A 14,392-nucleotide genomic window follows, 5' to 3' on the forward strand; every position below is an offset into this window, starting at 1 on the left:
AAGAGATCATGTCGACATACTGGACCTAGAAAAAATCGCGAAATTTGACCACCGAGCAAATTGTATGACAGCTGGACATTAACCTTATAAGATCTTACAAGTTAGGATGATAAAATAAACAGGATCTTGTCCTAGAAGAAGAAGAAGACATTTTTCAATGAGTGCGTTTGGCTATCATTAACGTAGTCACCGTTTTCTTGTTTACTCGTCCTATTACAAGTAAGCCTTGTGTCTAACATTACTCCAAGTTACTTTAGTTCACCCATCAGATTTAGATTTGTACCGTTTAGTCTTAGAGGCCACCAATCCCTCTAAATTCCTCCTTCTGGAAAATGTCATGATTTTGGACTTCTGGAAGCTTATGTTAAGTCCCCCATTTGAAGTTCATTATGTAAATACAGTCAGACCCTGTTGCATTCTAACTCTGACTGTGCCATTAAATATATCAGGAGATATGATGTCTGACATTGCTGCGTCTATTCTCATTAGAAGTGGATCACGCAATAGAGACTTTATTAGAAAATACTAGAAGGGAATCAGAGCTAGAGCTTGAACAGTGAAAAGAGATTTTCGAAAAAAAGTCTAAAACTTGACAAAAAAAACATCTAGAAGCATCATTTGAAAATAAAATTACCATAGAAATAAGGTGGTAAATTTAAATAGAGGAATGCTTGATGGAAGGAAATGTAATACTGAATGTGGCGAATGTGATGAATCATCATCATCGGTGGCGTTACAGCTCTTTATGAGCCAAAGCCTTCTTCAGAACAATCCTCCATTCACCCCTGTCTCTGGAACTCTTCGCCATGCTCTCATTCCAATAGATTTTAAATCATTTTCTAGGTTGTCTTGGTACCTAAGTACCTAAGTCTCGGCCTTCCTCTTGCTCGTTGTCCTGTCGGCCCCCTTCGGCCAAAAGCTTTTCTTACTACGGCATCTTCCTCTCGCCTGATTACATGATCTATCCATCTAAGGCGTGCTACCTTAATGAATTTTACAACGTCAGATTCTCCAAAACTTCTATACAACTTGAGTTGTAACGCCTGCGCCACAAATCTTGTTCTTTTATGCCTCCATGTATTCGTCTTAGGATTTTTCGCTCAAAACGTTTAAGCAGTTCTTGGTCATTCTGTGTAAGTGACCAAGTTTCTGAACCATATGTTAACACTGGTCTTATTAATGTTTTGTAGACAGCCAATTTAATTTTTCTAGCTATTTTTGAGGCCATCTGTTTTCTTACGCCATAGTAACACTTATTGGCGAGCACTATTCTTCTTTTAATTTCTTCACTGACATTGATATCTTTAGTTAGCAACGAGCTTAAGTATATGAAGGTGTCGACACCTTCCAGTTCTAGGTCGTCAATTACTATTCTTGTAGATGTCGGGTTGCTTGACCTAGTGCAACACATATATTTGGTCTTTTGAACATTTAGATTTAGTCCCATTCTTTGTGCAGATACTCTTAACGACCGAAATGCTTCAGTCATAGATTATGTGGATCTACCTATGATGTCTATGTCATCTGCGTATCCGACAATTTGTACTGATTTGTTAAAAATCGTTTTGGATTTTTACCCTGCTCTTTGCTCCTGTGAGTGTAAGTTCAGTTAATTGAACAAGATGATGGGGTATTTGAAATTCTACCATAGCAAGTAGAAGTTTACCTCTATTAACTTAGTCGTATGCGGCTTTGAAGTCCACGAATATGTGGTGGGTGTCGACGCCGAACTCTAAGGTTTTTTCAAGGAACTGCCTCACTGTAAATATCTGGACCGTTGTTGATTTATTAGGACGGAAACCGCACTGATATCCTCCTACTATTTCTTCGGCGTAGGGGAGGAGTCTTTTGTACAATACGTTGGACAACACTTTATATGCCATATTGAGTAGAGTGATGTTTCTATAATTATCACACACCATCATGTCTCCCTTTTTGTGTAGAGGACACAGTACACCCAACTTCCAGTCTGTGGGTGTTTCTTTCTATTGCCAAATTGCAGTTATCAGTTTATGGTGTCGCCGCCGTTTTTGAAAAGTTCGACAGGGAGATTATCCGAACCGAGGGCTTTATTATTTTTCAGTGTTAAGAGGGCTTCTCCAATTTCTTCTTCGGTGGAGAGTGGCTGCCGATCATCTTCATTCATTTGAAGTATGGGATCCTCCATCTCGCCATCTTCATGATTGCCACTAATCAGTTCTTCAAAATGTTTCGCCCATTTGTTTAATATCTGTTACTTGTTACTAATTATAGAGCCGTCCCTATCTTTACAGGCTATTATTCTGGGTTTGAATTCTTTTCTGCAGCTGTTTATCTGTTGGTAGAATTTTCGTGAATCTTTTGCATGTGATAATGAACAATTTCGTTTAGAGCGTGTTCGTATTGATCTTTCTTTTTTCTTCTGAACATACTGAATGTTAGGCAATTAAAAGCAAAGAAAACAAAGAGTTTATTATACAAGAAATAGAATGTTCAGATAGATGAACGCCAAAAGAAGAGTTCATTGTGGTTTAGGTACGTTTAATGTGAAAAGGATAATCCATTGAACTATTAAAATCAAGTCATACATAATAAGACCATTAGCGGATTTAAACATCGTATTTTTTGTCGTTTTATATTTAAATTTATACAGATATAATAAATCAATACCCTGTAATAGATTTATCCCGTTAGGTTTAGCAAAACAAAGCATAACATCTATCTATGTAAACCTATAAATTTCCAATTTATCGCTGAAACTATTTGGAAACAGTGTAAAAGCGACAAACTTAAGCGAGATTTTCTCAAAACTTTTCTGTTTATGTCTTGAACGCTGGCAATAAAAACCAATAATTACTTTGTTTTTTTTTTATTTGTTCTGAATTTGTTTTCAATAAAATAGAAAAATAAAGGCTTTTGCTCGGAAATATTATCGTAGCATTGTTCTAAATAAATATTTTTACCAAGAAAGCAAAGAAAACATGCATTTTGGATATTCGATGTGAAACAGCACAATTTATATACATTTCGGTCACATGGGTTTTCACATTTTATTCTTGAAGTTTTGAAAAGTAAAATACTCGTACTAACCCAGCTTATTAACAGCTAAAAACGATTTGCGGACGGAGTGTGCTACCGCCATATTATATTATGCAGTCTCAATAAAAGGGAGGAAGGTATTGAGAAAAAATTCACACGTTAGCTAATAAAACTATAAATTGATACTTAAAAAAGACCGACAAAAATCAACTAAAAGTCTTAATTAACTTAAATAAGTACAAAGAAGATTCTTAGTAAAAACAACTTAAAAACAGAAGATCCCCTGAACCAGGAGGGATCAATGCAGAGCTACTAAAATATGGTGGTACAAACAAATAATAATTGTATGAATCTCTAGCACATATTATATACACTCACCGGCGCAAAATTCCGCCACCCAAAATTTTTGATTAAGTTTGACAATCTATAACTTTATTATTTGTACTTCGATTTTCAAGATTCTTGCACGAGTTTGTAGGTACATGTATTGATGTCAATTGCTATTATTCCGGTAGTAACAAAATTTTTTGCTTAGATGGCATTATGCGGGGGTGAATGTAAGTGTTGTTTTTTCTCCTAATTTTAAAAAATTCTGTGGAAAAATTGGAGGGCTGATTTTGTTTCATACTCCTTTTGTATTATCCTGGAGGTATCACTAAGGTCTTGTTTTTTTAATTATTTAAATAGCTCTTTTCTTGTAAGAGCTGTAATTAAAAACACTGCTTTGAAGGTTTATTTACTTAAAAATAACAAACGCACTAAAATTAACAAAACAAAACAAATTTAACAACAAAACAAAAACATTCAATAGCGAGTATGTCCACCTCTTGCAGCAACGACTGCTCGCAATCTGTTTAGCATCTAATAAAGATGTGTTTTCCTTGCCTGGGGAATAGCCCGATATTCCTCTACCTGGGCCATAACTGTACCAAATTTTCTGGAGGCCTAGGATGACGGCAAATAGCTTTTTTTTATTCATCCCATAAATGCTCAATATGATTGAGATCTGGGCTGCATGCGGGCCATTCTCATGTTATCAATCCAACCTCAATTGTATGAGTCAATCAGTGTTTTTATTTACAAAAAATGGTACAGCTCTTACAAGAAAAAATATATTCGGATAATTCAAAAAACAAAATGTTGGTGATGCTTCCGGGAAAATATGACAGGACTGTGAAACAAAATAAGCTATTCCATTTTTCCACAGAATTTTTTAAAATTAGGAGAAAATACAACGCTTTCTTTCACCCCTGTACAATGACATGCAAGCAAAATTTTTTGTTACCGGAATAATACCAAACAATATGAATACATGTACCTACAAACTGGTGCAAGAATCTTGAAAATCGGAGCACAAATAATAAAGTTATAAATTGGTCAAAAATTTTGGGTGGCGGAATTTTGTGCCGGTGAGTGTATATTTACAAACTGCGTCAATTGCGCAGATGTTCCTGAAGAATGGCGAATCGTTTATACAGTGCGGTGGAATAAGTGTTGCCCCCCTCCTGTTAACTTGTTTATTTTAAGAATATAAGCAAAACGCTCAGACAGCTCGATTTTTAAACTAACCATAGTATATTATAGCATCAACGTTTCGAACTTTACGCGATCCCTCTTCAGGTGACATCCATAACTTTGATTTTTTTAAATGGGAAAGTACATCATGTGACACCTCATTTAAAAGCTCTTAAAATACTGAGTTCAAAAATGTATAATACTTTAATCCTGTTTGAGAGCGTAGGCGAAAAATTTCGGTCGAATTCTTTCTAAACGTAATCATTTTTTTTGAATCCTGAAAAAACCAATAAATATTTTTGAAAAATTTAAACGCAGAATGAAATACTACAGTATTCTCGATGGTCCAAAATCCCTGAGAACTCCTATAATGTTTATTTTAATAAGTCACAGTGGTGGAAAAAAGAGAAAATTTAGTGTGATTTTTCATTTTAAATATATCATTGAAAAGAAACTTTTTGTTTATTCTAATGGACTGTCAGCCCTCGGTAATAATCTAATCTTTCATTCTGCGTTTAAATTTTTCAAAAATACTTAATAGTTTTCTCAAAATTCGAAAAAAATAAATCCGTTTAAAAAGAGTTCGAAATTTTGGGCCTGCGATCTCAAAAAGGATTAAAGTATTATACATTTTTGAAATCACTATTTTAAAAGTTGTTAAATGATGTACTTTACCATTTAAAAAAATCAAAGTTATGCCTGTCACCTGAAGAGGGATCGCGTAAAGTTCGAAACGTTGATGCTATAATATACTATGGTTAGTTTAAAAATCGACCTGCCCGAGTGTTTTGCTTATATTCTTAAGGTCGGGCATGTTTTCGACGCTAAAGTACCTGAGGGTCTTAAAAGTACCCGTGTTTTGGACGCTGCCAGAAAGTAAAGTTAGGACCGAAGGGTTGGGTCTTCCTCCTTTGGGTCTTTTAAATTTAGCGTCCAAATCATGCACATCCAACGGGTTGTATAAATTCCACTGATGTAGAGTACGAGGTAGAATAGGATTTATTCGGTGAGACATTCTGTATAGTAACATCTGATGACATATTGATAATTTATTTACGGTACTACCGAAACTAATTACTTTCGTTTCCCGCAAAAAAACAAACTGGTAATTTGTTTGTAATCCATAAACCTGTGTCTATTTACAATAACTCATGTACTAGACAGGAATATAAACTAATAGTGAATATTATGGAAATTTCAACGTTAGTAAGTAATCGTGGTAAAATTTTGCTCAAAGTGAACAGTTTTACTTTTTCTCAAGATAAAGTACTAAAATCGGGAGAAACGTATTTTTGGGCTGCCATTTTTACCTCCCTCAGAAGTCGAAGAATCTTTCATATATGATTTTATGGCTATTCAACCAAAGAATGCAAAAATTGAAAAGTTTTCCGACTACTTATTGGACAACTACATTGGCGACCACGCAACATTTCCGCCGGAGATGTGGGCTACGATGAGTGAGAGTTTAGAATTAACAACTAATGCTTGTGAATCGTGCCACTCGCGTTTTAATGATAATTTTTACCATGCTCATCCAAATATTTTCCATTTTATTGATGTTTTAAAAAATTTTCAAACTGAAACTTACATTAAAATTAATAGTGTCCATGAAAGTAATAGACTTAAAGATCCAAAGAGTAGAAAAAAAATTATGTTCGTTAGAGATAGGATACATGAGTATCAAAATAACTGTATCGATCGATACCATTTCGTAAAATGTATGTCGTATTTATTTCAAAGTGACAAATAAACCTTATCAAGCTTAATCTCTAAAATTTTATTACCTGACTTTCCATTTACATTTCAATTAGACCCAGCGTCCAAATCATGTATGCAGAAACAGGTAATTTTATTTTTCAGCGTCGAATTTTAAATTTAGCGTCCAAATCATGCACGCCCATTCTTAAAATAAACAAGTTAATAGGGGGGGGGGGGGCAACACTTATTCCACCGCACTGTATGTAAGTATTACATGATATTTAAAAAGGGAAATAAGTTGCAATGTAATAATCATATGTAGAGGTATTTCCGTAACAAATTCAGTAAGCAGTGTATACGGAAGGATACTAGAAGATTTGATCGAACAAGGGTACAAAAATTATGAAGAGGAAGAACAATGCGGTTTCCGAGCTGGCCGGTTCTATACAGAAAATGTATTTTGTTTAAAACAAATAATTGAAAATAAAATAAAAAGAAATAGACCAATACATCTAACGTTTGTAGATTTACAAAAGACCTACGACAATGTCCCGATAAGTAAACAATGGGAAGTACTTCAAAGCACCAATATCAATTACACACTTATAATAGGTGTTCAAAATACATACAAGAATATGACATCTGCCATAAGGATGGGAAAGAAACTATCAGAACCGTTCACCTTGAACTATCAGAACCGTTCACCTTGAACTATCAGAACCGTTCAAGGTGAACAAAGGTTTACGCCAGGGTTGTTGCATTTCCCCAACACTAAAATATACATAGCAAAATCGCTGAAGATATAAAGTGATGAAGATACTTGTTTATATACCCTTCAGCTCGCAGTCGACCGAGTAATTTGTGCAAATGACAAGGAGGACTTGGAATATATGGTGCGCAAACTAAAGGAGAAATATGAAAAATGGGGTCTACACATGCACATGGACAAAACACAATATTTATATATTGGTGAGGAAACAACCGATTTGATTATGAACAATAATAAAACAATAAAAACATGCGGAAGCTATAATTACTTAGGAGTACTGTTCAACAAAGAAGGAACATATTATGATGATGAAATTAAAAAACGAAAAAAAAAATATTTATATAAAAATAAAAAAGACCAGTAAATTAAACTACAAGTCCATAGTGACAACTATATCCAACCAAAAATTTTGATGATGGTCTGTTGACATTAGAGTTTATTATAATATAATAATATCGTATAGCATTTTTGCCGGGGAGATCCTTTCGGACAGGTCCCGGCGCTACTGTCTTTAAACCTGTTTGAAGTAGCCAGTGTCGATGCTCACACTAGTCGATGCTCAAGACGACCGACGGCTTAACGTACCATCCGAAGCACGGTATCATTTTTAGAAATGAAAATGTCGTTGTTGGTGCCGGGAATCGAACCCGTGCTCTCTGGCTTATGAAGCCAGTATCTAGCCGTTGAGTTGCGGCCGTCCACATTAGAGCTTATTAATAATAAGAATCAGACAAGATACATGATTTAAGAGAAAAGATACGCTAAAGAAGAAGAACTTTAGTATCTTATGGACAGGGTACAAAGAGCGAGTGAAGAAAGAGGACTTAACCTCAACATAAATAAAACAAAATGGATGCTGGCCAGCAAAACTCTAAAACCTGCCAGACAATTGAAGATAAAAACCAACTAATTGAACAAGTTAACTCGTATATATACCTTGGAACAGTCGTCAACTCGAAATGGGATCAAACAACCGAAATACGATCTAGAATTGAAAAGACCAGAGCAACATGAAAAATATATTCACCCATTCCGACATATCTCTCCCACTAAAAGTACGGCTGCTAAAGTGCTATGTATTTCCAGTCTTGCTGTATGGCGCAGAGGCATGTACACTGACGGAAACATTAATGAGAAAGCTGGAAGCATTCGAAATGTGGGTGTATCGACGTATCCCCAAAATATCCTGGACGACTCACACCACCAACGTAGAGGTACTGCGCCGAATGGGAAAACAAAAAGAAATCTCTTTCACAATTAAGAAACGGAAACTTGAATACCTCGGTCATATTATGAGACATGATAAATATCATATACTCCAACTGATAATACAGCGTAAAATAGAAAGCAAATGCGGACCCGGAAGAAGAAGACACGCATGGCTTCAAAACTTACGCCAATGGTTTTTGGACCAACATCGATCGAGTTATTCAGAAACGCGGCAAACAAAATTAAAATTGCTATGATGATAGCCAACGTCCGCAACGGACAAGGCACATGAAGAAAAAGAAGAAAGAAGAAGATAGGTAAGATAGTGTGGGTTATCAACGATAAATCTACGAAAAACAATAATAAATAGTGTCTAGATAATATATAAAAGTCATAACGCTCGGTACGACTTGTTACATTTTTCAAAAATACTTACTTGATAAATGCGTCTAAATTTTCACAAGGGTTTTCACAACCTGGCCATTTGCACACTCCGTGACCGTAGAGATGGTGTACCCTGTCAGGTGTTGTAGACCTGTCAGGCTTGTCGTCCATTGGCTCATCTCTACTAGACCGACTCGGAGGGATACCTAATAATCCTGGAGAAGTGTCTGAAAAAAAAAAATAGAAACAATATGTATTGATTTAAAATGCCTAGTCCTCCTTATTGGATTAAACATTTTTCTTTCTATGTTTTTTATGTATATAAAATTTCTGCACCAACTTTTTCGACTTTATTCTCACTACTTATCTTTTTTGCTGCATTTATTAGACTTTTTATTCCCTTCTCTTTTTTTATCCTTTTCCGCGATAACTTGATGAACAATTTTGCAAAATAACTTTCCACTCGTAAGTGTCTCGAGGAGATGAAGATTGTAGTAATGCGTAGGTATTATTTTTTTTTATTTTTAAATTTTTGTTTTATTTTGTGGAATTTATGGCCTTGGTGAAAACCATTTAGCTTTAAAATTGATAGAAATAGATATGTTTAACATAACAAGTAAATAAAAATATTATAAAATAAAAATTTGTTTTAAATTCGTATTGCCAGATAAAATCTAACGCGCGACTGCTTACGTGACAGAAGTGAGCGCGACTGTTACCGGGTTAAAAGGTGAAAAAATAATACAAAACAGTATGAGTACTGTAATATTTTTCTCTTTCACTCAATATTAGGCTTAAAATGATATTTGTCTCAGTCTTTAAAATACACATAGTTTCAAAAGTTATGCATCAAGCATCACCCCTCCTATTCATGATTTTTGACATTTTTATAAATCCGTATCCTTATCACACATTTAATGAGCCTCTTTTTATATAAACTACCTTTTTTCATTTTTGATTTTATTTAAATACCCTCTTAATGACACAATCTGGAAGAACAAACACCTAAGACAAGACACAAAAGCAAGAATCTATAAAGCAGCAATTATACCTATATTGACATACACGGCGAAGACAAGACCTGACAAATCTAAAACGAGACTACTACTAAAAACAACATAGATGAAAATCAGGGAAAAGTCTGTTGGATAGGGAGAAAAGCGAAAACATAAGAAGGAGATATAAATGGATGGGTGGCAAAACGGAAACATGAGTGGAACAAAGACATTAGTAGAATGACAGAGGATAAGATAGTACGACTAAAATGAGATAAGTCACCAAATGGACGAAGAAGTATTGGCAGACCAAGAAAAAGATGGTCCGATAATTTAAACAATTTAGGAAGCTAATATCGAAGAAACAGGCATTAAAGCCTACATACAAAAGGGAAGAAGAAGACGAAGATTTAAATACCCATTTAATTAACCTGGTTTTGCCAAGGTATAAATATTTGAAACATTTATTCTGGTAACATTTTTGCAAACGTGATTTATAATGAATCGTAATTTAATTTCTGAGTTGCACCGTGCAAGAAATATCGCTTTAGTTGAAGAAGTCCATTCCGAGCAGTTTGTGGCGGAAAGAGTGGGTGTTTCTCAGAGTCATGTCTCACGGATATGAAATAGGTTTCTAGAACGGTTTCTCATGTTACATGAGTCGAGTATCGTTGGAAACAATAGAAAGGAGAATTTTAGAGTCAGGTTTAAAGAGTCGTCGACAAATAAGAGTTCCTCAGCTTTAACCTAGACATGTTCTGCACCATCTCCAGTGGCTCAAGAACGCATATTGCTCCCTTAACAGTTTTGGAGTTTTGTGCTTTTTCAGACGAGCCTAAAATTCGTTTAAATGTTGATTGCCGGCGAATTCGTGTTTGGCAAAAGCCAACAAAAGCTGCACAACTAGCACATCTCCGCCCCATACTTCACTTCGTTGGTGGCATTGCTATGTTTTGGGCGGGTATTATGGCAGTTGGACGAACGGAATTAGTGGTTATTGACGGGACTCTAATTGGACAAAGGTACATCATACGGATTTTAGAACCTCATGTGAGATTCTGCCAAAGAGCTGTGTGTGAATATTTTGTATTTATGGATGATAACGCCCGCCCACATAGGACTCAAGCGGTTAATGAACTCCATTGAACATACATGGGATGTGCTCTCCAGAGCTGTTCATACCCACAGAAATTCTCCTAGAACCCACCATGAACTTACAATTGCCTGTAGAGAATCCAGGTTTGTATCGATGTCCGTGGTGGAAATACCGTCGGGTAACAAGCAAAATACACTAAGTCAATTTTTGTCATTTTTGAGTTAATTATGTATTGATATTGGAATTTGTTCAGTTTATATAGGTACTAGCAAAATCCACCAAGTACTTTCTCATCCTTGACAACAAAAAACAATAAAATTCCACATTCACTAAGTCTTTAACAACTGTTTGTCACTTTATATACAATCATTAACAGACAATAGAAAAGATGTGAGGCATTTAACTATCTTCTCTGATACTTGTGGTGGCCAAAATCGAAACATTCAAATGGCCGCTGTATTGCTTTATACTGTTCAATGCCATCCAACCCTTGAGGTCATTGAACAGAAGTTTATGGAGAGTGAGCATTCTTACATGGAAGTGAATTCTATGCATAGGGCCATCGAAACCGCCAAGCACAAAATATATATTTTTAGTGTTCATGAATACGAGAATATCTTTGGAATGGCAAGCAAAAACAGAAAAGGTGATAAATCTGCTTACAAAACAAGAGAAATTGAACATAAGGAATTTTTTGAAGAAACTGGCTCAGATGATGATAATAAATAAAAACAGAGACTTTGAAGGAAATATTTGTTAATTGGTTAAACGTGAAATGTTTTAGGTATTAGGGAGTTTTTGTTGCTACGTAACGTAACGCATCTCCGTAGGTATACGTAAAGCAACTAACGTGTCGTAGAGGATGAATGTTAAAATAGGTAGTTTTTGTAACTGCCTTAACGTAACGTAAAGCAAATCGTAAAGTCATTTTTAAATTCCGTTGACATTAAAAAAATAAAACAATGTTCACACAATATACAATTAATATACAAATGTAAAAAAGATAAATGAATGATGAAATTTTTTTGTATGGTTTTAATTCCTTCTATTTAAATTATTTTTCCTTAGGTTAAAATTTTTTTTATTTTTGTTTATACCTCCTTTTTAATTGTAAATTATTGTACCTACATCAGAATTCCAGTATAATGTAAATAGTTTGGTAATATTTATTTGAAAATTTTACTGAAACTAGGTCATTTGTTTATCTAGTTATTAATTGTGGTGATTACTGTATTTCTTAAATTAATACAAGATTTGTTTGTTTTGCTTTATTAATAGACAACTTAAAAACAATTTTAAATCTATTATGAAGTTCCAATTTCCAATTACAAACACAGAATAATTTTACTCAAATAGACTAAACAAATAACCAATATAACCTTAAAATGTTTATAAACGGGTAGTACGTTGATGAAATGTTCATTTGGTAGGTAATCGGGCAAGATCCTCGTGTGCATTCGGCCCATTCGGTGACTGTCGTCTCGATAGGGATGCATTCTCACGTACGTATCAGAGCGTTACTTTAGGTAATACGTATCGAGATACGGGAGTTCAACGTTCAACCATTAATGCGCAAGCGTACATGTCAAAAAGATGCGTTACGTTTACGTATTTGTGTGCACAAAAACTCCCTATTAAAAACAGTTGCCCAACGTTATTCAACATAAATAGAATTTTCCAGATGAGTATAAAAGTATACATGTTAATTTTAAACGAAACCTTAACAAGAGAAACGTTAAAGAGGACGTTCCAACAATTCTAAGCATTCCTAAATTGTACACTCAGAAGTTGCCAATTTCTGATGCAAAAAGGAGGACTTGCTGAAACCTTGTAAAAAGAATATTGTACCTCCTGCTCTTCACTGTTGGTATGAGAGTCTACCAACTTCAACCTTAGTAAGGGACAAAGCAGCCGAACCATCATCTGTTAGTGATTCAAAGGATGAAGAGATAGTATAAATTAAAATATCAACATTTCAAATAATTTTTACATTGTTATATTTTACCAAATAAAAAATCGTTTTTTTTATTATTTCACTAATTTTCTATGAGGGTATTTTAGTATTTTCTAGAAGACCAAAATTTAAAGTCAAATACAAGCAAATATAAAAATACAAGCAAAATACATTAGTTTTTCAGTTTCAGGTAAAACACATTAAGTCATTGCGAGGTTAACAAAAACTAGTTTATTATAGTTGATCCTTTATTAAATTTAATATCTTTTTAATAAAATATTGTTTGTAGATAAGGACACACCATTAAACTTGATAAAAATAATAAACTTAAAGATAAAATCCATAACTAAATTAAAATTCATGGTGACGTTTCTCAATTATTACTTTAATCATCGTCAGAATAATAAGTTTCTTGAGCGGATGCTTTAAAATAATTTTAAAGGAACAAACAATAATTAATGAAAACGTAAAAACGACATTGACAATCATTGGGTTAAGTCAATAATTTCAAACACGCCATGTCTTGTTGCGTGTTTAAGGGTGGCTTCAAAAGAAATATGGATAATGCCTCCTTGATGCTGAGTTCCGTTGGAGAACTTGCATGACCAATGATTGAGAAGTCCTTACGACTAATAGGGCTGTCAGAATCAGTCATATGTTGGAATACCGCTGAATTTGGAAGTTCTTGATCGTCTTCCTAAGTGAGGAGTGACACCTAAGTGTTCACAACATCTGGCATTAAAGTGACGTCGAGTCTTCCCGACGTACGTAGCTGCACAGCTACTACATTTGAATTGGTATATAATGTTAGATGCGAGATCACTAGGAATCATGTCTTTCACATGGAAACGAGATCCTATTCTTTCCAAAGTCGTGAAAGCAAATCTTAATTCTATAGAGGGAAATGCTTTTTTAATTGTTCTACGGATGTTGCGTCGGATTTGTAAGCTGTAGTAACCAGTATATGGAAGTTTGATATAGATCTTTTCTTTGATTTCTTCTACTTTGGTGTTTGGTTGGAATTTGTTATTGAAAAAACGTCTGATATATCTTTCTAAGAAGTTCAACGAAAAACCATTTTTACTTAAGATCACCTTTATGTTTTCTAACTCTACATGTAGGAATTGCCAGGTTAAACAGATAGTGAAAGCGCGGTGAACAAGTATATTGATTAAACTTGTTTTGTATTTGTTGGGAATGAAGCTATCTGCGTTTATATACAGGCCGGTGAAGGTTGGTTTTCTATATTGAAGTGGAAAAACCTGAAGGTAATCTGAAGATGTTAATTCCTAAGAAGGGCAGATTTCCATTGAAATTAATTTCCAAATTCAGCGGTATTCCAACATATGACTGATTCTGACCACCCTATTAGTCGTAAGGACTTCTCAATCATTGGTCATGCAAGTTCTCCAACGGAACTCAGCATCAAGGAGGCATTATCCATATTTCTTTTGAAGCCACCCTTAAACACGCAACAAGACATGGCGTGTTTGAAATTATTGACTTAACCCAATGATTGTCAATGTCGTTTTTACGTTTTCATTAATTATTGTTTGTTCCTTTAAAATTATTTTAAAGCATCCGCTCAAGAAACTTATTATTCTGACTATGATTAAAGTAATAATTGAAACGTCACCATTTTAATTTAGTTATGGGTTTTATCTTTAAGTTTATTATTTTTATAAAATATTGTTTTTAAAACTTGTGTGAAGATATACAGATCGGAAATTTTATTAAAAAAAACTAACGCGGAT

At 34.4% G+C, this 14,392-nt stretch overlaps 1 protein-coding gene across 2 annotated transcripts in view; it reads right to left on the reverse strand.

Annotated features, from left to right (window-relative positions):
- Window positions 1-14,392, reverse strand: part of LOC114333324 (forkhead box protein P1) — a 1,033,408-nt gene that overhangs the window by 76,765 nt on the left and 942,251 nt on the right. For both annotated transcript variants that reach the window (XM_050641264.1, XM_050641265.1), the window contains one exon: window positions 8,646-8,820. In XM_050641264.1, coding sequence (XP_050497221.1) covers window positions 8,646-8,820 — 175 coding nt within the window. The remainder of the gene's footprint in view (window positions 1-8,645; window positions 8,821-14,392) is intronic.

The sequence above is a fragment of the Diabrotica virgifera genome, chromosome 10, assembly GCF_917563875.1.
Source record: "Diabrotica virgifera virgifera chromosome 10, PGI_DIABVI_V3a".
NCBI lineage: Eukaryota > Metazoa > Arthropoda > Insecta > Coleoptera > Chrysomelidae > Diabrotica > Diabrotica virgifera.